Genomic DNA, 26094 nt, shown 5'->3' with positions numbered 1-26094 from the left:
GGGGGATCTAGTCACATAGAGTGTTGGGTTTCTTAAGGATTAGCTTGTTTGAAGTGGGATTAGCTTGATTTTTGTCTTATTGTGAAATTCTGGGTGCTTATTTACCGCATGAAAGTTGGCAACTGTGCACCTGAGTCTGGGTGTGTCACACATGCCAGCTGGACACATCTTGGAGGAAAACTCTGCCCCTCTGGTCTCAGACACCCACACCTCTTCCCCGCAGAGCCCACCACAGGGCACCCCCGGCTCAGACAGCTGTTCGCTCTCACTCCCCCCAGCCCAGCCGTGGAGTACCCCCCACTACAGACACCCACAACCCCTACCCCCAGAGCCTAGCTGCGGGACAACCCCCAGCCCAAACACCCGCACACCCTAACACCCAGAGCCTAACTGAAGGATTCCCTCCCAGCCCAGACACTCTGCACCGACTACCCCACAGAGCCCAGCAGTGGGGCTCCCACCAGCCCCATGTTTTATAAACAGAGGGCTTCAGTCTTCAGCAAGGCTGTCTGTTAGGCACCTCACACCACTTACACATTCATTTTTAAAAATTAAATTATAGAATAAATTCAGTAATGAAGTTATGACACATTAATTCCACATGAACTATAATACTGTTATTTAGCAGCAAGTGATTGATACACAGTTTGGGGGGGGTGGAAACAAGTGAGGGGAAGGAATAAATGAGATGTAAGAAAAGAAATCAGCAGTTTGTGGATGAGAGATTTTATCAATTAAAACTAAAAACTGTTTGAATTCTCATCATGCTTCTGCTTGCATCCCTGACAGTAATGTACAGTACCTGCAGAAAGAGAGAGCCCAGTAGAGAAAAATTGTGAATTGAGTTACACAATGAAAATGTCAGCTAGGTATAGGACAAGCTATCATTTTCGTTTTGGGAATTCTATGAGACGCTTAGTTAGGAACTTAGTTAGGAATCGGTCTCAGAAACTATGGATGAAAGGCTCTGAAATGTAAGCATTAAGTATGGCTTCTATTTTCCTAGCTCCAGATTAGGCAGATGCACAGTCTGGTCTTTTCACATCCACTAAATAGGATTAATTTCTATAAAAGTTCTGCCTAATTTTAAAATCACTGGCAGTGCCATTCTGCAATAGCTGTTCCCTGAAACATCATTAGCATCCTCTACTCTCCCTCTGCAGGGGACTTAGGCCAACATCAAGCAGCTGGGCCCCATCATCCATGCCCTACCTCTTCCATCCATGGCCTACCTTGACCCCAAAGCCTTGCTGGGCAGAGGCACAGAAAGCTACTGTGGAATCCTGCACCACAAAAAGAGTCCCCATATGCAGAGCCTCTCCAGAGCTGGACCTCTGCACAATGCAACTCCGGTTCCTTGGAGACCCCCTTGCCACCCACAAGATTTGGCCTACAGTGCTTACTGGGTAAATAACATGCAGAGGCCTGATAATTTCATTCTTCCTCAGACTCCCTGAGACAGCAGTTCCAAACTAATTAATTGTTATATCATATAAATTGCACTTTGATTTAAAAACTTCTTTGTGTAAAGTAACAGTATTTAACTTTTTAGATAGTGACATTTACTGATGCAGTTTTTGTGTTGTTTTTCTCCATTGTGAATTGATAAGATTTCATGATGAACATGACCTGCTTTGCTTCTATGAATGGTTTTAGCACTTTGCAGCAGCAGGGACTATGCTAGCATAGCGAGGCTCCAGTAATAACTAGGTGACTGCATATCACCCCAAGAGTCAAAATAATATTCTGGTCTTTTCATGAGAGCCAGATGAAAGGAAGAAAAAAATCTTCAAAGCACTTTTCTCTGATGCTGACCCAAAATAATTTATAACAGTAACTACAATAATGGATGTGAAAGGCTGGATATTTCTCTCCCCTTACAACTGTACAGTGTAGACCTTAAGAGTGCCACAGCCTAAAGTTCCTAATAATTCATAGTATTCATAGGCGCCAACTCCATGGGTGCGTCACGGCTGGAACACCTACAGGAAAAAAAATGGTGGGTGCTGAGCCCCTACCAGCAGTCAACCCCCCTTTTGCCCCCATCACCTCCTGCCCCCCAGCAGCTCCACCAATCAGTACCTCCCCCTCCCACCAGGCTGGGACAGGAGGTTGGGGTGCAGGAGGGGGCTTTGGGTGTAGGCTGTGGGGTGGGACCAGGGATGAGGGGTTGAGGTGTAGGAGGGGGCTCTGGTCTGGGGCTGAGGGGTTCAGAGTGCAGGAGGGGGTGTGCTCCGGCTGGGGGTGTGGGCTCTGGGCTGGACCTGGGGATGAGGGGTTTGATGTGTAGGAGAGGGCTCAGAGCTAGGGCAGGGGGTTGGGGTGTGGGGAGAGGGTGTGGGGTGCAGGCTCTGGGAGGGAGTTTGGCTGCAGAAGGCGGATCAGGGCTGGGCCAGGGGGTTGGGGTACAGGCTCAGGGAGGGAGTTAGGGTGCAGGAGGACTTTTAATGGCTCGGTCAGCAGGCATTTCCGGTCGAAAACCAGATGCCTGGCAACCTTATAAGGCATAAGGGATTCTCAAGGACCAGTTACAGGCACAGCTGTCAAAATCAGGTCAAGGTTAAGTCTGCTGTAAATGACAGTTCTTTGACCTGATTTTCCTGCGACCGGATGCATGTAATTCCAAGGACCTTCATGGGGCCTTGTGATGGAGTACAAAAACCTCACACTGTCTGAACAGGTTAAAAGACAATACTTGGCCTATGTAGCCCCCATCTCTGGGCTTGCAGAACATGGTGTGACTGGAGGAGCTGGTTAAAATGGAACTCAAAAACCAAGGTGAAGGGTGGTGGACAGCCTGCAAGAGAAAGGAGCCATTCTTTTGACTCAAAGAAAAGGAGTACTTGTGGCACCTTAGAGACTAACAAATTTATTTGAGCATAAGCTTTCGTGAGCTACAGCTCACTTCATCGGATGCATTTGGTGGAAAATACAGTGGGGAGATTTATATACACACACAGAGAACATGAAACAATGGGTTTTATCATACACACTGTAAGGAGAGTGATCACTTAAGATGAACCATCACCAGCAGCGGGGGGGGGGAGGGGGAAGAAGGTAAACCTTTCATGGTGACAAGCAAGGTAGGCTATTTCCAGCAGTTAACAAGAACATCTGAGGAACAGTGGGGGATGGGGTGGGGGGGAGAAATAACATGGGGAAATAGTTTTACTTTGTGTAATGACTCATCCATTCCCAGTCTCTATTCAAGCCTAAGTTAATTGTATCCAGTTTGCAAATTAATTCCAATTCAGCAGTCTCTCGTTGGAGTCTGTTTTGGAAGTTTTTTTGTTGAAGAATTGCCACTCTTAGGTTTGTAATCGAGTGACCAGAGAGATTGAAGTGTTCTCCGACTGGTTTTAGAATGTTATAATTCTTGACGTCTGATTTGTGTCCATTTATTCTTTTACGTAGAGACGGTCCAGTTTGACCAATGTACATGGCAAAGGGGCATTGCTGGCACACGATGGCATATATCATATTGGTAGATGTGCAGGTGAACACGTCTCTGATAGTGTGGCTGATGTGATTAGGCCCTAGGATGGTGTCCCCTGAATAGATATGTGGACAGAGTTGGCAACAGGCTTTGTTGCAAGGATAGGTTCCTGGGTTAGTGGTTTTGTTGTGTGGTGTGGTTGCTGTTATTTGCTTCAGTTTGCGGGGCTCTCTGTAAGCAAGGACTGGCCTGTCTCCCAAGATCTGTGAGAGTGATGGGTCGTCCTTCAGGATAGGTTGTCGATCCTTGATGATGCGTTGGAGAGGTTATTTCAAATTCTACATTACAGTGCACGGGGAAACCTTTAGTATGCACCAGCAGGTATTCAATAGGCAAACTGTGGGCTGAAACTGGAGTGCCAGACATGTTTGTTCAGAGCCTGAAAGCGCTTTATATTGTTTTTTTTATTATTATTTTCTCTGGAGTCTGAACCTTGACTATACCCTGACCGAGAAATGTGGACCTTGACAAAAAATAATTGACCACCCCTGTCTACACAGACAAACTAATGCGTAACAGGTTAGTGTGCCTTAGCAATCACACCGCTGTAGCCCGCGTTGCCACACTATGGAGACAATCCCCTGGTGTGTCTCCAAAGGGTTTTAGGGAACGTCCTGTGTCAGCTCGAATTCATCGGCTACGAAGTGCTAGCAGGACGGTGCAAGGCCCCCAGTGCCCGCCAGCCCCTTCGAGACGCGTGGCGAGGGAGCTGACTCCCCTTGGTGCCCACGCGCAGGTGGGGAGGAGCAGGCGGATGTGAAAATGCAGGAGGCTGCGGGAGCTGCTGGGCAGCCCTGGGGGAGGCGAAGTACCCAGGGAGCTGCCCAAAGCCGGGGGGAGGGGCGGGTTAAAAGCCAGGCCTCGGGCCACTGAGCCAGGCTCCTTAGAGGTGCCAATCCAGCCTAGCCCCGCCCCTTGCCCAAAGGGCTCTTGGGTAAGTGGGAGGACAGCAGCCGCATCCGGGTCCCTGCTGCCCTGCTTTGTCCCCCCACTCCCCGCTCTCAACAGGCCACGCCCCTGATCAGGCCCCTCCCTCCCCCAGCTCCTGGGCGGGACGCAGGGTGATGGCGTCATGGGGGAGCTGGGGCCGCCCAATGGCGGCGGAGACGGTCGCCTTAGCTCTGCGGCGGGAGGTATCGCAGCGCCGGGCCGGGCTCCCCTAGGCCTGGGTCCCTCCCCGCCGGGGCTGGGCCGCGGGCCGCCGGGCTTCTTCCCCGCAAGCGCCCATGCCTGAAACCCCGGGCTCCCGGCGGCGGCCCCGCCCCGCTGCCCCGGGAAACCGCCGGGCCTGGGGAGCTGCTGGCACAGCGGCGCTGCCGCAGTCGTGGCTGGCGGGGCGGAGGGGGCTGGGAACGGGGCCGGATGGTCTGTCGTACCCCGGCAGCCGCAGCTGCGGTGGGACGGCGCTGTCCGCGAGAGCCCTGCGTGGCTTTGTTTCTGGCAGGGTCTGTGAGCCCTGGGCACCGCCCGCCCCGCTCTGCAGGGAAGGGAAACGCAGTCCCCGAAACGAGGAGTTCTTCGCCGCCTTTGGCAGCCCGGCGTGTTTTGTTTGGTTAACTGAGAGTGTTTTGGAGGAAGGAGTCAGTTAGCAAACCCCCCTTGTCATCAAGGAGCAACGGGGAGATGAGGAACGAGTCCAGCTTTTCTTTTTTTTTTTTTTTTTTTTTTTTACAGCTTGCCTTTATGACTTACCACCTACTTCTTTGAAATAGCATCTCGCTTCCTTGCCTGAAATATTGAGAAGCCTGCGGGTGGGGAATGCCCAAAGTACAGCAATTGCATCCAAGTTGTGAAGTGTAGCTTGCAGCGGTCCTTTCCTTATAGGGCTTGTGTTTGCTAGGGAATTTTACACCCCCGCCCCCCTCCAAAATAAAAATAAAGAAATCGTTCTACTTCCATTTTACTACTGTATTTGGACAATAAGGAGTTTTTCTGCTAATGTGAAACAAAATATTTAGGTACTAATTCTGGTCATTTTTATTTGTCTAGTAAGTTTACCAGTGGTAGTAGCTATTCAGACTGAAATATCATTTCATGTTCATTAATTAAACAGTGGTTCATATGGTGCTGTGACTTTTTTTTTTAAGTGGGCTAACTATATTCCATTTGTTTGTCAGCAAATCAGTTTCATTTACAAAGTATAGCCTATGAAATACTTGTCATCACAAATAAGTGATAAATACAGACAGGAAAAAGAAACATTTTCTAGTATTCATAAGGATTACACTCTAGTTTGTGTCCTGGGAGAAGATTCAGCACATGGCCTGCATATTAAAAATCCCAGAATAAGAATGAGTTAAGATGAACATGATGCAAATGAAATGGGGTAAAGAGATGTTTAAGAAGAGATTATGTTCTATTTTTGTTCTGTGATAGCAAAACATCTGTTATGTTCTCAGAATATTTCTATGCTGTAATACTGACACACTGCTTTTTAGAGTGGAAACACTACTCCTAATTTAAAACAAACAGAAAATCAAAATTTATCTCAGTTTCAATGGAGGGAAAACCTACTCCTTATCAGGAAAGCATATAGAGGGGTTTGGGTCTCATTTTGTGAGAAGTGCACCAAACAGCTGACCTTTCATAAGAAAAGGGAGGATACCTATTATTTGAAATTTAAAGGACCAACCAGTGGTGGTATCATCAGTGGCCTGTCCCTGTTGTGATACTTTTGTCTCTGAGAAGGAGCTAAAGTATGCCTATGATGTGTGCTGGGCTGGAAAGTTGACTGTTGGCAGCTTCACCAAGAGTTATATGCCACCTTGTGTGTATCTTGTTTTTAATTTGTCCCAATCTCATGTTTCTCATCAGAAATGCATTGAGAAGGGTAAACAGGATTTTCTGTCACTCCATTTTCCCCCTTAGTTATCATCTCCTTCCACGAGAATGTGCAACTCTTACATGTGAAGAGAGAGGCAGATTCTTTTAGAGTCGTGGGTAGTCCGGGGGGAGTTTACTTGCTTGAGAAAACATATAGAAATCCAGATTTTATTTGAAATAGCTTATTCTCCTTGCTTTATTGGTTACAAAGACCGAGGGACAAAATACAAGGTACTTTTGATCCCTTTTATATTCACCCCAGAGCTTACTGTATTCTTCTAGTTTCTTATTTTCTACTAGGGTCTACACATCAGCTTCCCTAACACCTCTGATAAAAGACCACATTTGGGAACATTTTTTTTTAAGTGCATTTTTTTTACTGATTCAGGTACAGTTCTAGGTTAGAATAGACTGTCCACAAAATGTATAAGAAAGGGGCCAAAAGTTTCCATTTTCTCCAAAGAGAAACCAAACAGCTGATGTTTGTGTCTGTCTATCCACAGGATCACAGATAAGGTTCAAAATTATCATGTAAGTTACAGAGATTTTTAAATGTTGAAAAATATTTCCATAGTGAGGGGTTATTTTCTATTAATGTATGTGTTTGCTTCTATAGAGGGAGCATGGTATAGCCCTTGACATTAGTGTTCCTAAGCATGTATGGAGGAATGACCAGAAAGAATGTAACTAATATTTTAAAAAGCTCTTTGCCCTCTTATTCTGAAGCTGCAGGGCAGAAAATCAGATTTGTCAATGCCTATGTTCACTGCAGGATGTTGAAATACTGATGTTGCCAAGAGTTGGGATTTACTTTGCTTTTGTAATGAAACATTTAGACACTCTGGCCACAGCTTGCAACAATGACTGGTGATATTGGGTGCCCAAAATGAAATGCATTAAAGTTGCCAGACTTTTTGAAAGTGCTGAGCACCATCTAAAAATCAGGCCTTTTAAAGCTGACTCAAGCTAGCCACCAAAAGCCATTAGTCGCTTTGAAAACTTTGAGCTGTGTATGTATGTACCAAAGTAAAGACCTGTTTGATGTGGTTTCAGAATGTGGTACAATTTTTTTTACACAACTTCCCTTTCCAAACAGTTTGGTGCGAGATTTGTGCCAGTCAGCCTGTAAAACCCTGGGTTGTGTATTGACAGCACATTGAAGCCTTGGTTTTGTAGTGGACAGCACGAGATGTCAGCAACTTTACTGAATGCATAAACGATATAATCTGTAGGTTTTTTCTTATAAGGAATGATATCGCAACTTTTAAAACTACCAGGCTACAACTCAAAGCTATATTTATATTTGTGTTTTTACAGTGAACATCCTGCTTTACTTTTTTTTTTAACATCTTATTGGAGAGTGATGTACTAAGTTTGCATGATTTTGACTTGCCTGGGATCTTCACCATAACTGTCTTGTGAGGTTATTCCAATGAGCAAACATTTTAAATAAAGTGTATTGAGAAGAGAAGCATCTCCTGTTGTGACAGCATTTCACAAGGTGCTATTGTCTTGTTGTAGATGTCCCTAGCATACTCTGGTAGATGTGGCAAAGAAAGAGACAATGGATGACATCACATTTAGAAGCAACACTGTACTTTCTGATGTTCATCTACACACCCCAAGCAAAAGACATCTCATGGTGCGATTGAATACCGTTGGACAGCCAGGTAATGTGCAATCCAATGGTGCTTAGAGTTTCACCATTGGTAAAATGGGGATAGTAATAAATAATCAACCTCCTTTGTAAAGTGCTTTGTGATCTACAGATGAAAAACTCAATATAAGAGCTTGGTATTTATTTATCTTATCTTAAATTTACCTACTTATTTGTAACCATGAAACCTGGTTTCAAGAATTAAATTAAATTCTTAATTGGTCATTAAAAATTTGCCTCAAGACAGAAATGTCAGCACTAATTGTATTTAGTTATAAAATTTTAAGAGTTGTTAATGTTTACAGAGTAACATATTTCACTGTAATCATAGTGCCAATTTTTCCAGCTACAGAGAACTGTCTCATAATCTGTTTTAGCTCTCATGTAAATTAAGTGATTTATCAAAAAAATACTGTTATGTTTATTTTGATATTTTATACTGAAATAAATTTAGAAAATGCAAGTTTCATATTGATTCTGTCTTTAATCTTTCATTGTTTCTCTTTGACGTCCTTTTTTTCTGTTTTTGGGTTAGTATTTCTATCACAATTCCAGCTCCTTTTGAACAAAAATAATGAAAAAGAACTTATAACAGAAAATATGGGACACCAAACCAGAGTTGGGAAGGAATTGTGTGACAAAGATAGTAATGATCTAGATTTTCTCAACAAAAATGGAAGAGAAGCAAATAATTTTAAAGGGATAGAAGCGCTGCTGGATGATGATGGGGATTTGGAAGTGGTCAGAAGACCTCAATATGTGTCTGATCCAGACATGGAGGATCTTTCAAGGAACAAAGTATATCCCATAATTCTGACTAAAGGAGGAGAAGATATTTTTGAAGATGCAAAGCAGGAAAGTACCTGCAATAATATTATTAAAATAGGTAAGCAAAACTATAGGCTGATACACAGACATTAATCACTTACTTTCTTCATACAAAAAAAACATGGGCTATAATACAGCAGTAGCAGTTATTTTATGCCAAATGAACAGGTGCTGCCAACTTGATTTGCTTTTGCTTTGATATTTAGTTGAGTAGTAACACTTTACCTAGATATAAAATTTTCTTTTTGAAAATTAAATTCCCCATCAACCAGGTGTCATGTAACTCAGGTAGTTCCTGACTCTCTGCACCCATCAAGGCTCTGAAGTATAGCTATTATGACCTTTAGTTGTTGCAAAGCATAAACTCAAGCTTCAGATTTGGAATCTTTTCATTTGCTTGAAAAACAGACACTTTCTTATCTTTTTAAGGCTGAGTGTAGTTTTTATGGCTAATCTGGTTCAAATGGGTTCTCTTCTTTTTTTTAATTTATAATAAATCCTAAAGTATGGGGGACACATTGTAAACATGTTGGTGTATACGACTGTTTGTTTGTATTGTCAGTTAATGTTTTCTGGTATTTATCAGTAGTACAAAAAGAATGTGATCTACTTATATTTGCCTCTTTCATGTTTTAGCTACTAAAGCAAAGTGTTTAGGTGTGTAGTTCTTTACATAGTATGATTATTCGTTCAGGACGAAGAGCTCTGTGTAAGATGGAAAGCTTGTCTCTCACCGACAGAAGTTGGTCCAAGGAACGATGTTTACCTCACCTTCCTTCTCTCTAATATCCTGAAACCGACATTGCTACAATAACAGTGCTTCTGTTACTCTATTTAAAACTCCTTCGTAAAGAAGGGGATTGATTATACAGGGAATCAGAATTTGTCCGATGGTTTCCAGGGATCCAAAATTCCAGAAGGCTTTTTCTGCTGAACTATACCAGTTTAAGATGTTACTGACATTTGGTTCTTCATTGGCATATGTGATCTTAGTCCATTTGTTGGAGGATAGTTGTCCACCTCTCAAACCACTATTATAGCTGGCACTACCTTAGCATACTTTTTGGTAGTCTCAGAGTCCACAACAAAATATCTCTCATCCATAGAGTTTGTCTTTTTCAAGTGAGGATTGAGGCAGATAGATAAATTACAAAATAAGCTTATGCTATCGCTGCCTGTAGTCCACCTGTTCTGGTTAAATGGAAAATCTGTGATAAATGTTCTAACATAAAAACAGCCACTTATAAATACCTGTTCATTGTTATGTTACTGTAAGCAGTTCCTTGCTTATGTTCAGAGACTGCATGTATAGTGTTAAGCACCCTACTTTCTACTGTGTTTTATGTGTGAGTCTAAAAATACAATTTTTAAAAAAAAATTTATTCATGTAACTTAAAAAGAATATGATCCCAGATGGTAAAGATAGTGTCCTTTGACATTAAGTTTAACAACCATTTATTTAAACCAAGTAACATAAATAAGAGTCATAGCTAAAGATTTTTTAAAGTACTTCTTTCATTTTTTGCTTTCATTTTACCAGAGCATACAATGGCAACACCGTTGGAAGATGTTGGTAAACAAGTATGTATCTTCTTCACAGTATCCTGCACTTCGTGAACTGTGCATCAGAGCCTTAACTTTCTATGCCTTCTGCTCTCTCCTGTAGGTCTGGCGAGGAGCCTTTCTTCTTGCAGATTATATCTTGTTCAAACAGGACATGTTCAGATGTTGTACAGTACTAGAGCTTGGAGGAGGCACTGGAATTACAAGCATTGTCATGGCAATGGTTGCGAAGACTGTGTACTGCACAGGTACTTTGATGCAATTATTTTTAATTAAACACTAACATGAAAAAGTCTAATTGTGTAGAAGCACAGGAAATTTGAATGAAGCATCTCTTATTTCTGCTGGGTTTTTTCCATTTAGTCCTTTTTTCTTATTTTCTGATTATACATATTGACACCAAGTAACAGGTTCTTGATTTCTTGATAATACCATGCGCAAAATTTCTCAGTAGATGACACGAAAAAGAAGTGGTGCCTTCTTACAAGTGTGAAATGGAATCAGGATCTTCATTTTAGGGAATGTTACATTTTTACATTGAATTTAAATAGAACATGACTGAGTAGCAGCTACATTTCTCATAAGGAAGCTAGCTGTGTACAACAAAAAGTCCTGATTATTTAGCTTGTCTGTAATGTACAGCATTTTGGAAAGTTAGCTTCTGTATATTTTGTTTTATTTGAGCAGCTTGCATAGTGTCTCAAACTTGATTGATACAGGCAAATGAAGAACCAGTTCTATGGCTATTTTTGTATTGCTTTGCAGATCTTATTTTATTGACAGATATACCATTGAAATTTCAGCTGCACGTTGGAGATAACCTTGTCAGTCAATTAGGTATTAGCTTAGCTTTTGCTAAAACTGCAGTTTTAAAACAAACAAAAAGTCCAAAAAAGATAATACGAAGACAACTTACATTGTGGATCCTGCCTAAATTTGTTTTCCAGAAGAAATGAATCTGCCTTTGATTGTAACACTCTAGAAAACTGTTATTTTTACAAAAGTGATTGCTCTAATGAACAGAGAGAGCCTTTCAACTCTAGGTCTCCTGTTCAGATACATCCTATGTATTTAACTGCTAGTTGTCTGTGTGAAAATGTTTGGCAGTTTAAGTTCACCTCTTCATGAAGAAGTGTCCAGATCATGACATTTGCTCATCACTGCTGGCCTTAATGTTGGGCTTTGTTATTGGCAGTGTCAGCAGAGAGCACAGGAACTATGAATAGGCCCTGGAGATTGAGCTATCCTCTCATCCCAAGAAGGAGTCTATCACGTAGGTCAGGGCTTCAGCACATTCCAAATATAGTATTGTTTTCAGTACAATTATCAATTATTTCCAGATGTAGGTGAAGATCTTCTGGCTATGTGTGAGCAAAATGTAACATTAAACAAACATCTGACTGAGCCAGCAGGTAGGAACCATTTGTTGCTTCTCAATTGCAAGTTTGTGCCTTTGTCAGTAGAACTGTTCCTAGAATATACAGTAGCGGCCATATAGGTTGATGTCACTGTACAAACGTTTACAAACAATGAAACCTTTTATCTTAATTGAAAATGTCTCATAGAAACAAAGACATGAAAACTCTATATACGGTCCACGTTGCGGTTGCTGCTCTCCTGAGCACAGCGCAGGACTCTTTCAGAGCACTGCTCTCTTCCAATCAGATACAGGCAACCATGGTTGCTGCACAAAGCTATTGTGTACTACGGACTCCTTCAAGAGTCACCTGGAATAATTGGGAGTCGTGGAAGTCTTTGGGCCAAAGTCAGCAGTGGTGTAAGTTGAGTGTCAGTGGTGAAGTGGTGTAATAGTTTCTCATTGGAATGTATAAAACAAATGTTAAAGGGTTGGAAGGGAGCTATCTTGCAGGTAAAACAGCTAACATGAGACCATAAGGTAAAGCAGGTTCCCTCTTCTGCATGTGTAACTATCTGATTTGGCTGAATGCCAACTCAGTTCATGTCATTTTTTTTTTTACTTTTCCACTATTTTTCCACTTACAGCACCACTTCACTGCTGATTTTTGGCCCTTGATCTCCACTAAGTTACCATCTGAAGGGTGGATGCAGTTAATTTGCCCATCAGCTGTAGGTTTTTTATGATGTTTTTGTGTGTGTGTGTGTGTGTGTACAGGAGGTGAAGTTAAGGTAAAAGAGCTGGACTGGCTGAAAGATGAGTTCTGTACTGGTAAGTAGTTGTGATACGTTTAGTTCAAACTGTTTTCCATGATAGTTTTGAAATAGTTAAACATACTAAACTGCAATTAACAACTCTTCAGTTACATCAGGTTCTAATAAAAAATCACTTTTTAATAAGTTGGAATGGCCCCTTCTGAAATTAGTGATCATTTCCAAGAGCAGGAGTATTGAGTTACAAAAGTCTGCATTAAACCAATAAGTGTCACAGTTCAGTGGTTAATTGCACCTCTTCTCCCTCCATGGTCTCCTTAAGGGTGCCTCCTTAGGTCACAGGCCTCCAGCCATGGGTTCTCTATAGGCAGGGACTCGTATCCCTCCAGACTGCGGTGGACACACTTGCAGTCTTATTGCAATTTACTGTGCTTATCCCAGCAATTCTGACCATAGTCTTATTCCTGCCATTCTGCTATCTCCCAGGGGCTATGAGAGTGACCACCCAGCTTTAAGAGTGTAGTACATTTATTTAGGACAAAAGCATTACATGAAAAAAATACAAACCAGTATATTCTACACTCATGCTAAGCTTACCACATGGAGACACAGTCCTTCAAACTCTTCCAACAGTGTTTTGACCTCCTGGTTATAGTCTATGAGTTCAAGGATCAAATGAGGGACCCTGAGTCAGTTCAGGCTGCCCCTTGTTACCAAAAGCCCATTCTTTCACTACGGTGCCTCTTGAACCTGGTCAGAACCAGTATGTGATGGGATGTTAGATGGGGTGGGATCTGAGTTACTACAGAAAATTCTTTTCTGGGTATCTAGCTGGTGAATCTTGCCCATATGCTCAGGGTTTAGCTGATCGCCATATTTGGGGTCGGGAAGGAATTTTCCTCCAGGGCAGATTGGAAGAGGCCCTGGAGATTTTTTGCCTTCCTCTGTAGCATGGGGCACGGGTCACTTGCTGGAGGATTCTCTGCTCTTGAAGTCTTTAAACCATGATTTCAGGACTTCAATAGCTCAGACACAGGTGAGAGTTTTTTGCAGGAGTGGGTAGGTAAGATTCTGTGGCCTGTGTTGGGCAGGAGATCAGACTAGATGATCATAATGGTCCCTTCTGACCTTAATATCTATGAATCTATGTGCAATACCCTCTGGGGAGTGGTGCTTGTCTGTCCTAGAATCTGCAGAATTTATTCTTCATAGATTGTAGTTCTTCTCTGGATGGAGCCAGAATGCAGTCCCTAGCTCCCAAAGATCTATGCCGTACTTAGAGTTACCAAAGTCGATAAATAGTCCATGGGACTATAGTGTTTGGCATTCCTCACTATAGTAGTCTTTTGAAGTTTTCATGCTTCCAAGATCTTAAACCTGTCACATTTTGATCTTATCTTAATGTTGTTGTGAAGTGTGTGTGTAAGCATACATAATGCACATCATCCACATACACTAATGCCCAATCTGTTGACCAGCTGGCTGCAAAACACATCTATTCTTCCAAACCTTTGGGAAGGGAAGGGGGGTGGGGTGGTTAGAACAATAAAAGTAGCTCTGTGATAGGATGTGTGCAATTTTTTGTGAGGTTTTTGGCGGGGAGGGGATTGGGATTTTTTTAGCTGAACTTGCAATACTTTAAATATTTGGCGAGAGCACACGTAGCTGGGGATCATTCTTTTTGTTCTGAATAAATGAAAATCAATACAGCTAATTTGGGGGCAATGAATATCAGTATCAATAAAAGGGACCTCTGTTTTTCTTGGGTTAAAATTGTAGGTTCTTTACAATGAAGTTGTCATCACTAAATTGTACAAGCTGTACAAGACTACTACACTTTCTTTGGACCCTGTCTCAGTGTAATCATTCAAGCAGCAGTAATGGGATTTAATGCCTTCAGAAAAAGTAGTGCTTCTCTTTTATGATTAAAAAAGCCCCATTCATGCAGATGGAGTTTTGAGAGAAGAAAAAAGTACTATTCTGGTTTTGGACTTTACAGGGTGACTCCTAACTTTGTTGAATATGTAGTAGCAATGTTGCCTTTTGGATAGTGTCTTTGGACATTTAAAAATCTATTCAATCAGTATTCCAATAGCTAAAATGCATAGCTGAAATTAAGTAGGAATTTTAATCAAAACCCACATTTTTATGTTTTGTTTTTCTTTGTTGTGATATTTCTTTTAATCGCTTGAGAATCAAATATTCAGATCTGCCTATATGGTGGTATGGGATGCAGCAAGACGTTATTATCATATATTATCAACTTTGCACCCAGGCAACCAATTCTGAGAAGAATCAGTCATAATAGAGAAAGGAAAGCAGAGCACTTCATTGGAGTGGGATTTGGAGCTCCTGAAGGGGATAAGAGTTTCATGTAAACAAACTCATCAGTACCCAACCCCAAGGAGCCTTCTGTGAATTCTCATCCATTCCTTTCTCCACATTGTGGCTTTTACTGCTGCCCTAGTAACAGTTGTGGATGATAGATTATTGTGGGTTGGGGGCAGTGGAATCTTCATTCAGTAAGCCCAATGCCTTTTACGTTGACCATACCGGAACTAGTAACTATAGTATGTAACCTATCACTTAAATCAGATTCCGTACCAGATGACTGGAGGATCGCTAATATGATGCCAATTTTTTTAAAAGGCTCTAGAGATGATCCTGTCAATTACAGGCTAGTAAACCTAACTTCAGACCCAGGCAAATTGATTAAAACGATAGTAATCACCAGAATTATCAGACACATAAATAAACATAATTTGTTAGGGAAGAGTCAACATGGCTTTTTAAAGGGAAATAATGTCTCACCAATATATTAGAATTCTTAGAGGGGGTCAACAAGCATGTGGACAAGTGGGTTCCAGTTGATATAGTGTACTTGAACTTTCAGAAAACCTTTGACAGGGTCCCTTATCAAAGGCTCTTAAGCAAAGTAAACTGTCATTGGATAAGGGGGAAGGTCTTCTCATAGATCAGTATCTGGTTAAAAGATTGGAAACAAAGGGTAGGAATAAATGGTCAGTTTTCAGAATGGAGATAAGTAATAGTAGTGTCCCTCAGGGGTCTGCACTGGGACTAGTGCTGTTCAATATATGCATAAATGATCTAGAAAAAGGGGTGAACAGTGACATGGGAAAGTTTGTAGATGATCCAAAACTACTCAAGATAGTTAAGTCCAAAGCAGAATGTGAAGAGTTACAAAATCTCAAAAACCTGAGTGACTGGGCAGCAAATGCAGATGAAATTCAATGTTGATAAATAAAAAGTAATACATATTGGAAAACATAATCCCAACTATACATACAAAATGATGGATTCTAATTAGCTATTACCACTCAAGAAAGAGATCTGAGTCAATGTGCAGCGGCAATCAAAAAAGCTAACAATATTAGGAACAGGATAAACAATAAGACAGTAAATATCATAATCCTTTTATATAAATCCATGGTACTCCCACACCTTGAGTAGCGTGCAGTGCTGGTTGCCTGTCTCAAAAAAAAAATTAGAAATGAAAAAGGTACAGAGAAGGGCAACAAAAATGAAGGATATGGAACAGTTTCTCTATGAGGAGAGATTAAAAACACAGACTTTTCATCTTGGAAAAGAGATGAATGGGGTGTGTGGGGGATATGATAGAAGTCTACAAAATCATGAATGATGTGGAGAAAGTGAACAGGGAAGTGTTACTTACATCTTCACATAACGCAAGAAGCAGGGGTCGCCTATTGAAATTAATAGGCAACAGGCTTAAAACAAAAGGAAGTACTACTTCATACAACACGCAGTCAACCTGTGGAACTCATTGCCAGGGGATGTTGTGAAGGCCAAAAGTATAACTGGGTTTAGAAAAGAATTATATCAGTTCATGGAGGAATGATGCATCGGGTGATTATTAGCCAAGACGGTCAGGGATGCAACCCCATGCTCTGGGTGTCTCTAAGCCTAACTGCCGGATGCTGGGACTGGACAGTGGGATGGGTTGCTCGATGATTGCCCTGTTCTGTTCATTCCCTCTGAAGTATCTGGCATTGGCCACTGTTGGAAGACAGGCTACTGGGCTAGATGGACCATTGGTCTGACCCAATATGGCCATTTGTATGTTCTTTGTTATAGACCCTGAAGCTCCCTACAGTTGGTCTGAAGCAGAGATTGCTGATTTGCATGACCGCACCACTGTGATATTAGCAGCTGATGGTAAGAAATGTAACTGAAGCCAGGGACTTGATGAAAGTGACATGTGAATGTGCAAGTGTCAAGTATTTAATCCTGAATAGGATAACTCAGGTTTGTTTGTTTTTTTAAAAAAAAAGTAGACCAGATCCTCAGCTGATGTAAAGTTTAATTGACTTCAACAGAGTTATGATAGTCTTCACTATCTGAAGTTTCTTGCTGTCTTTCTTCAAAAATTATAGGCTATAATTACAATTAGAAATTGAAAACCTTTTTGAATAGCCTGTTCTTTCATTTTTGGTGATAAACTTGGTAACAAAATCTGAGTTAACTGTTTAAACGGGAGCAGGCAGACTTGAAATTTAGTAAATTTTCTAAAACAGTTGCAAGTAGTTTCTTGAACTACATCTGCCCAGAGTCTCCCTGCCAACTTGTTTGTTTTATATTTTCCTATTTTCTTACATGTTTTCCTCTGTCTTGTTGCTGAGTGAAAGTCCCATACAAATAACAGAACAAGCAAACAGACTGACCTCACTATTTTCAGAGTAGCAGCCGTGTTAGTCTGTATTCGCAAAAAAGAAAAGGAGTACTTGTGGCACCTTAGAGACTAACAAATTTATTAGAGCATAGCTTTCGTGAGCTACAGCTCACTTCATCGGATGCATTTGGTGGAAAAAAACAGAGGAGAGATTATACACACACACACACACACAACACACACACACACACACACACACACACACACACACACACACACACACACACACACACACACACACACACAGACACACACACACCCACACACACACACACAGCAACAGAGAGAGAGAGAACATGAAACATGGTTTATCATACACACTGTAAGGAGAGTGATCACTTAAGATAAGCCATCACCAACAGCAGGGGGGAAAGGAGGAAAACCTTTCATGTGACAAGCGGTAGGCTAATTCCAGCAGTTAACAAGAATATCAGAGGAACAGTGGGGGGTGGGGGTGGGAGGGAGAAATACCATGGGGGAAATAGTTTACTTTGTGTAATGACTCATCCATTCCCAGTCTCTATTCAAGCCTAAGTTAATTGTATCCAGTTTGCAAATTAATTCCAATTCAGCAGTCTCTCGTTGGAGTCTGTTTTTGAAGCTTTTTTGTTGAAGTATAGCCACTCTTAGGTCTGTGATCGAGTGACCAGAGAGATTGAAGTGTTCTCCACTGGTTTTTGAATGTTATAATTCTTGACGTCTGATTTGTGTCCATTCATTCTTTACGTAGAGACTGTCCAGTTTGGCCAATGTACATGGCAGAGGGGCATTGCTGGCACATGATGGCATATATCACATTGGTAGATGCGCAGGTGAACGAGCCTCTGATAGTGTGGCTGATGTGATTAGGCCCTATGATGGTATCCCCTGAATAGATATGTGGACAGAGTTGGCAACGGGCTTTGTTGCAAGGATAGGTTCCTGGTTAGTGGTTCTGTTGTGTGGTGTGTGGTTGCTGGTGAGTATTTGCTTCAGATTGGGGTGGCTGTCTGTAAGCAAGGACTGGTCTGTCTCCCAAGATCTGTGAGAGCGATGGCTCGTCCTTCAGGATAGGTTTGTAGATCCTTGCTGATGCGTTGGAGAGGTTTTAGTTGGGGGCTGAAGGTGATGGCTAGTGGCATTCTGTTGTTTTCTTTGTTGGGCCTGTCCTGTAGTAGGTGACTTCTGGAGAAACAGCGAAATATTGGCAATGAAGTAAATAGACTGATGGGACATGTTTCTCTTATGTTTGAGTTATAATTGTCATAGCTGTTACTTCTAACAATACTGGGAAAAAAGTTTGGCATGTTGTGATTGTGTAGATATTCTTTTACCACATATGAAATTTTAACTTCTCTGAAGCAAATTTGTTGTAAACTGAGCACAGTTCATACAGTCAGTAGTGAAGTTACCACACCTTATCTCTCATAAAATGAAAATTATCTAGATGGTATTTTTTGAACTCTGTTTACCCTTCACTATAGACCTGGAAAAACAAGAGAGATTTTTTTCCTCGAAAACCATGCCCTTTACTCTTTTATGTAATTTGATCACACTTTCAGCCTTTCGTTTGTATCCTAAAGTGGTGGTGATTTTCTAGTGTAGCTGTTCTGCAATATGTTTTAGTAAGTAGTGCCTGAATTTGTTGAACTCAATTGTTTGTATAAGTCCTGCCTAGTGTCTTTAGACAGTCAGATCGGGAGGCAATGTTTCTCATACATCATATGATTATGTTGCTGATGATGTAACCAGTCTCTGGATGCTTTTTTTGGCATACTACATCTTTTGACTTTAAGGAACTTGATGGCCTGATTCTCTTCTCACACAAGTTTAACTTTGAGTTCAATGGAACCACTACCGCTGAACAGTGTGAGACATACTGTTGATTTATGATTTTTATCTCCTCATGATTTATATCTCCTCCTTCCTTTAAGACATACAGTAAGGTATTCCTTGGTCAGAAGAGAGCCTGTTTATAGATAATGCAAGTTGCCAGACTAATGATTTGCAATTGACATTTGAGAAACCAGTGAAGGCTTGACAAAAAGCAGCTGTGATTAATATAGCAGAGTCAGTTGTTGCCATTAAAAGCTCTTCCTACTTTCTCCTACACTACTGTATGGATTTGTCCTAAAGATTGTTCATTAGAAATAATCTGCATAAGTAAGGATGATTGTTTTGTGTTTAAGATCATGTATGACTAAAACAGTCAAACGTTCATCGCTATGTTAATGTTCTTTTGTGTTTTAGTTTTTTATGATGATGACTTAACAGATGCTTTATTCAAAACACTGTACAAAATCACCCACAACTTGAAAAAACTCTTGCACAATTTACTTATCAATAGAAAAGAGGTAAGTGCCACCTGACCTTCCTTAAGGTCTTTGTTTTTTGCTTCAAATCTTTTGATTCTCATAGCGTTAAACTGATCAGACATTTCAATGAATATTCAGTGCATGGTATGTTCTTTAGCTTCCTAGCGTTCTAAGGTTCTGAACCTACAAAAGTCATGAGAAAGAGTTACGATTCTCTATCATTGTTCTCACTATGCATCGTAGATTCAAAGATTCATAGATATTAAGGCCAGAAGGGACCATTATGATCATCTAGTCTGACCTCCTGCAAATGCAGGCCACAGAATCTCACCCACCCACTCCTGCGATAAACCTCTCACCTATGTCCGAGCTATTGAAGTCCTCAAATCATGGTTTAAAGACTTCAAGGAGTAGAGAATCCTCCAGCAAGTGACCCGTGCCCCATGCTACAGAGGATGTCATGCTATCCTTGGGTAGAGTTATGCAAATGTAGCTAAATAAGCGGATATAGATTATTTGTGGGTTTTAATTCACTGCCATACTAGTCTTTTAATATAATTCCTTGTACTGAATTGCCTTGTGTTCTTTTTTTGAGTAAGAATGAATTTGATTGCCTATTCCCATGTTAAAATGCCAGTAACAGGCCTTGTTTGAGTCTCTGGAGATCTGCAAGTAATGGGCTTCTGTGTGGGCATTGGCATCATTTCTGTAGGAACACAAACCACAAGACTGAATCCACATGGAGAAAATGGCCTAAAATTGGTGGGAAGGGAGGGTAGTTTCTTCCTTTGAGACAGAAATATTATCCAGACTTATCAGTATTCTGATCTTAATTAAGATAACACATTTGCTATGAAAAGAACATGGTCGTTATTGTTTGACATCAATAAAAAGAATTTATATTGCGTTTTCTCTCTGTGGCTATATTTGGGGAAGTTAACTATTTAAGATACAAGGGACAGGGAAAATGTTTTGAGATATCGCATTAAATGGATACTTTCTTGCCAGGCTGAACTTCACCTTAAGACATATGGACATTACATGTGAAGCTTACAGTCATTTTCGAAATACTTTGAATGATCTGGAAAACTTACAAGATAGCAAAATGAAATATACTTCTGAGCCCATTAAGCTTGCTTTCTGCCAATTTCTTGTTTATGAACGGATTGAGCAACTGGTGAGTTTTGTTTATCAAACTAAATGTAATGTGTTAAGAGAATTACTTCAAAAAGTTTTCAGTTGTTCAGTCATATAGTGAGTAAAACACAAAACAATTCACCATTTTATTTATGTTCATAAAGAAGCTATTTGTTGTCCAAGAAATGACCTTTATATTTACATTTTTATGCTGGTTATGTCACAGCATATCAAGGTTTTATCAATTACATACCGTGGCAAAGCTTATGTTGATAAGCTTTATTTTACTTTTGAGTAAATTAATATAATCCTCATCATGAACATGCTAACTAGAGCAACACAAAACATGATTTTCAGAGTAACTACAAAACATAACTAAAATATTAATTTATTTGCTAGTAAATATCTAAAATTGTGCCATGGTATGTTTCTCTATGTAAGAAAAGCTCCTTTCCAAGTTTCGAGTAAAAAAAACAAACAAACCATTGCTACTTAAAGTGTACTGAAAGAGATCATATCAAATTATTCATAAATTTTAATAATCTTAAAAATTACCAGATGCAGTAATTTTAAATGGTTTCCTTATTTACTTATTTAACCAGAGGGCTCTGTTGTCCCAACTGTATATGATTTCAGTAATACCTAAAGTCACCTAGAGAATGTAATCGTTTGTACCATTTTAGACGTTAGTGGTGATTATCTGCTGTTGCAGAAGAAATAAGTAACCTTGAACTAGATTTTTAATCTCTTGGAGGTTCGTAAAGATTGAAACTCATTTGGTCAAATATTCTGTGTTTTTTTCTTTAAAATCCGTAATAGGACCTGATTGGATGGAACCCTAGTTTCATAGTTAATTTTTTTTTATTCAGCTTTGATGTGTACAATGGCCAAAGCCATAAGAGATAACAACATACTGTTTTTGTGTTATGTATTTTCTAGGTCTCATATGCTCACATCATAAATGTTTTTTGCCAAAGATTGTATTATGATCAAATTTATTAGAGCATAAGCTTTCATGAGCTACAGCTCACTTCATCGGATGCATTTGGTGGAAAATACAGTGGGGAGATTTATATACACACACAGAGAACATGAAACAATGGGTTTTATCATACACACTGTAAGGAGAGTGATCACTTAAGATGAGCCATCACCAGCAGCAGGGGGGGAAAGGAGGAAAACCTTTCATGGTGACAAGCAAGGTAGGCCATTTCCAGCAGTTAACACGAACATCTGAGGAACCGGGAGGGGTGGGGTGGGGGGCAGAAATAACGTGGGGAAATAGTTTCACTTTGTGTAATGACTCATCCATTCCCAGTCTCTATTCAAGCCCTAAATTAATTGTATCCAGTTTGCAAATTAATTCCAATTCAGATGTTCTTGTTAACTGCTGGAAATGGCCTACCTTGCTTGTCACCATGAAAGGTTTTCCTCCTCCCCCCCCCCCCCGCTGCTGGTGATGGCTCATCTTAAGTGATCACTTTCCTTACAGTGTGTATGATAAACCCATTGTTTCATGTTCTCTGTGTGTGTATATAAATCTCCCCACTGTATTTTCCACCAAATGCATCCGATGAAGTGAGCTGTAGCTCACGAAAGCTTATGCTCAAATAAATTTGTTAGTCTCTAAGGTGCCACAAGTACTCCTTTTCTTTTTGTGAATACAGACTAACACGGCTGCTACTCTGAAACCTGTATTATGATCGTGTTGGTCTTTAGTGCTCTGTATGTAATAAAAACGTAATGTACTGTTTCCTTTCTATTTGAAACTATAAGTGAAATCTCTAATCACAATTTAAAATATGGTGGTGATGGAGGACTGCTTATTAATTATACTTGTGACCAAGACAGTCTTCTTTCTAATGTTCCATTTAGCAAACACACATCTGCTACTGTTCATTCTCCAGAAATAGAGACACTTTTCAATGTCTCCTGTTCCTCATGTTTTTGTAGTAAAATATATTGAGTGCATGTATATATTCAGTTACACCCTTGAAGGCTGTATGAGGAACCATTTGCAGAACCAAGCAAAAAAACACAGAACAAGTTATCAGCCAAACATACCTTCTGCAGAACCTAGAATTTGTGAAATTATTGTTATGTCATTTCATTTATGGCAATGTTAATTATTTAGAATACAGAATTCTCTTGCTAACTTCAGGAATAGGTAGATTCAACTTCTCTTGCTGTAGCTAAAAGGTACAAAGCTCCAAGAATAATAGCTAAATTAAATTAGTCTTCAAAGATACTTCTTGCCTTATGCATGCTGCAAGCCAATTAATGTAACGGGCGGGTGTTGAAACTAATTTAATATTCCTTAATAATTATCATGTTATAGTGGCCTGAGTACATTCTAAAAATACACTTTTTTTCCCTTTGCACAGGAGCTGTGGAAGATCATTGCTGAACCACTTGTGACCTCTTTCACATAAGATAGCTGAAGACCTTGAGGCAGAAAATTAATGCTGTTCTACAAATAAAACGATCTAGAGTTTTTTCCAGAAGATGTGCTCCCAATGGAACCATAAGCCAAGATTTTGATGCAGATTTGCCTTAAACTAATTAAATATATCTTGTACACTTAAAGGATGTATCTTTATAGTTTTTAATGATATGATGCTGTTTTTAGATTGTTCCTCATAGTACAGATCTGAAAACTACTCTTAACTACTTCTGTCAACTTTGTGATGGATCCACAGATACTGGCTCTCCAACAGTTGTGATAAGGTGTCTCTACTCCTGGGACCAGTAATTTTTTTTCTATGACTTTGTCCCTGTACACTAATAACCATCCATCCAACCTCTTTCCATGGTACAGAAGTGTCATTCTCGTATACTTACATTTATATCTAATAATCAGTAAACTCAGTCAGACCCATATTCTACTTCCATACCATGTTGGTATTCTAGACACTTGTGGAGTGATCTGCAAAGGGCCCAGCTGCTTTTCACCAGATGGTTGCTCTGAGTTGAGGAAACAATCTATTTTTTTAAAACTTCGGAATGAACTACGAAAATGGAGGACTACCTTTTTGTCTACCTTGACCTTTCTAGTGTAGAGGTCAGGATTTCAACTGATGCACAGAGTTCAGCCTTCAGGTTTTTTATGCTCCCCTCTGGAGCAATTCCACTCGCATCTTATGCTGTTTGATCCCTGCCAAGCTGAGGGTGGCATGAATTGTCCACCCTCTTTCAGTCCATAGAATTCTAGCCTCACAACATTCCTGTGGGTGGGTGAGATTTTGGGAGGAGGAAATTAGTGCCATGGAGCCTCTTTTGCATTGCCAACTTACATATTCTTGGACCTCTTGGCTATAAAATAAAGTAGGGTTTGTTGATCACAGCTCTCCTGGTTAATAAACACAAATTCCACAATATATGTTCTATATGTTTTTTTTTTTTCGTGGTGGTGGTCCATCATGGTCACCCATTTTCCTCATACCTGCAGTCATGGGAACTCTTCCTCCTGCTGAAGAGCTCTAGACTTCTTTCTCTAGAGTTGTTTTCAGTGGGTTAAAGTGCTGCATGATGCTCCCAGTCTCTGAACGTACTGGTTCCGTAGTTCTTCCAGCCCAGAGAGCTGTGATCTTCATGTTGTAATGTATTGCGCTTTATACTAGATTGCCAAACAAGGCCTCTAGTAGTAGTTTTTAAAAGAGGTTTTATGGTTGATTTGGTTAATTTTTTAGGGCAGTAATTACTGATTTTTTCTCTCTACATGCATGAGTATATTAATTCTACGTGGTGATCTTAGTTGGGTTAAAATAGTTTTGTGGGAGGGTTTTGTTGGTGGGTTTGTTTTTTTTGTTTTGTTTTGATTAGAGGCACTTTAGACAGCACAGTTGATCCATTAACCATATGGTTAATATATCCTTGGCTAGATTTCTGTAGCACATCAGTCTGTCAAAACCCTTAGTTAACTATCTTAAAACACTTGGATATTATTTTGTAATGATGATCTTAGCCCAGGTATAAGACGTGTTAGTCTGTATTCACAAAAAGAAAAGGAGTACTTGTGGCACCTTAGCGACTAACAAATTTATTTGAGCATAAGCTTTCATGAGCTACAGCTCACTTCATCAGATGCCCAGGTATAGTTCATTATACCAGATAGGTGCATTGATAAGAGAAGGTACATATTGTATCTTGGATAGTATGTGGTCAGGCTGACTTAGTTCCATTGGGACTGATGTTTTGTTTAATGAATATAGAAAGATGAGATTAGCTTTGTTTTTCTAGGTAGTATCATCTTGTGTCATAATCTTTACAGTGTTTTAGTCAGGCATTTTATTCATAACATACAAGTTTTCTTTAACCATGAGTTAAGTACTGAATAGCATCTTTAATTTTGAACTTTGCTTTTCTGTATGTCATTGGAGTTAGTGAACTTTTTATAGCTTTTAAATAACAGTTGTGGCTCTGAATGCAGATGGATTGCACACCTTGAAAAGAGGTGGGAGCATGTAATGGCTATAATGAACATCAAAAATGCTTCTGTAAACAGGGATTTCTTTAGTATTGTTTAACTTCAAATACAATGATAAAAAACATATTTTAATTCAGGGTTCCCAAGTTGCTGTCCATGGGATACTGCTGGTTTGCAGAGCATGTACTGGTGATCCAATAGAATTGACAGTTCATGTAGTCCTGGCTGTTGATTCTTGTTTCTTCAAATATCCAGGCTCTTCATTGCAAAGAAGAGCCTAGTAGCCAGTAAAAATAGATGGAAATAACAAGGCAACTTAGCTGCTTCCACTAGGGGCACTGCTACATGAACAAGTAGAGGAAACAGGATCATGGGGCAGAGTGGAGCTGCCAGTTGCAAAGGAATGTTCAGGAAGAGGGATAGTCAGTTGGTCAGCAGAGGGAAGGGAGCTAAGGCTCCAATCCAGCAAAGCTATTAAACTAGCAAGTAGTCCAATTGATTTCATTGGGACTACTCAGGTGCTTAAAATTAAACATCGGCTTAGATGCTGTGTTGGATTTAGGGTCCAAGTGTGGATTTAGGGATGTTGTGTGATCTGAGTTGAGGTAATGGGGGATGAGGTGCACATGCATGCTTTCTGAACTTATTAAAATATTATTCTGTATATATTCGGTTTGAGTCATAAATCTGACATGAAGAAAATCTGTCAATTTTCTTGTGGTTCAGAAAATCTCTCCAAGAAGACTTAAAATATGTATTTTTCTTGAAGACTGAAATGTGACACCCCCGTGGGGACTTTTTGGGGGAATGTGCATTTAGAGTCTGCTCATGTAAATATTTGACTGTTCAGATTTTTGCCAGATTTTCAAGAGCCCAGGACCTCCCATTTAGGCATCTAAAGAAGTGGTCAGCTCTTTAAAACTGCATCATGCCCAGCAATAGACAAGCAGCTGCAAGGTGTTAGAAGTCTGGTCACTTCATATAGGTGCCTAAGTGGGAACTGAGCTGTTCCGAAAAAACTGACCTTAG

General features: G+C 40.3%; 1 protein-coding gene across 1 annotated transcript; it reads left to right on the top strand.

Moving 5' to 3' along the window:
* Positions 1–4950: 4950 nt before the first annotated feature.
* Positions 4951–24014, top strand: METTL22 (methyltransferase 22, Kin17 lysine). The gene is given in 13 exon segments (XM_038419148.2): positions 4951–5454; positions 6823–6850; positions 7841–7989; positions 8512–8862; positions 10345–10385; positions 10471–10615; positions 11708–11779; positions 12502–12555; positions 16614–16694; positions 19438–19502; positions 19504–19541; positions 20511–20679; positions 23024–24014. Coding segments are annotated over 11 exon segments (1170 nt in total). The 5' UTR covers positions 4951–5454; positions 6823–6850; positions 7841–7883; the 3' UTR covers positions 23072–24014.
* The last annotated feature ends 2080 nt before the right edge of the window (positions 24015–26094 follow it).

This window comes from Dermochelys coriacea, chromosome 10 (assembly GCF_009764565.3).
Source record: "Dermochelys coriacea isolate rDerCor1 chromosome 10, rDerCor1.pri.v4, whole genome shotgun sequence".
Taxonomy (NCBI): Eukaryota; Metazoa; Chordata; order Testudines; family Dermochelyidae; genus Dermochelys; species Dermochelys coriacea.
The sequence above is the reverse complement of the archived record's forward strand: the minus strand, read 5'-3'. Positions and strand labels throughout refer to the sequence as shown.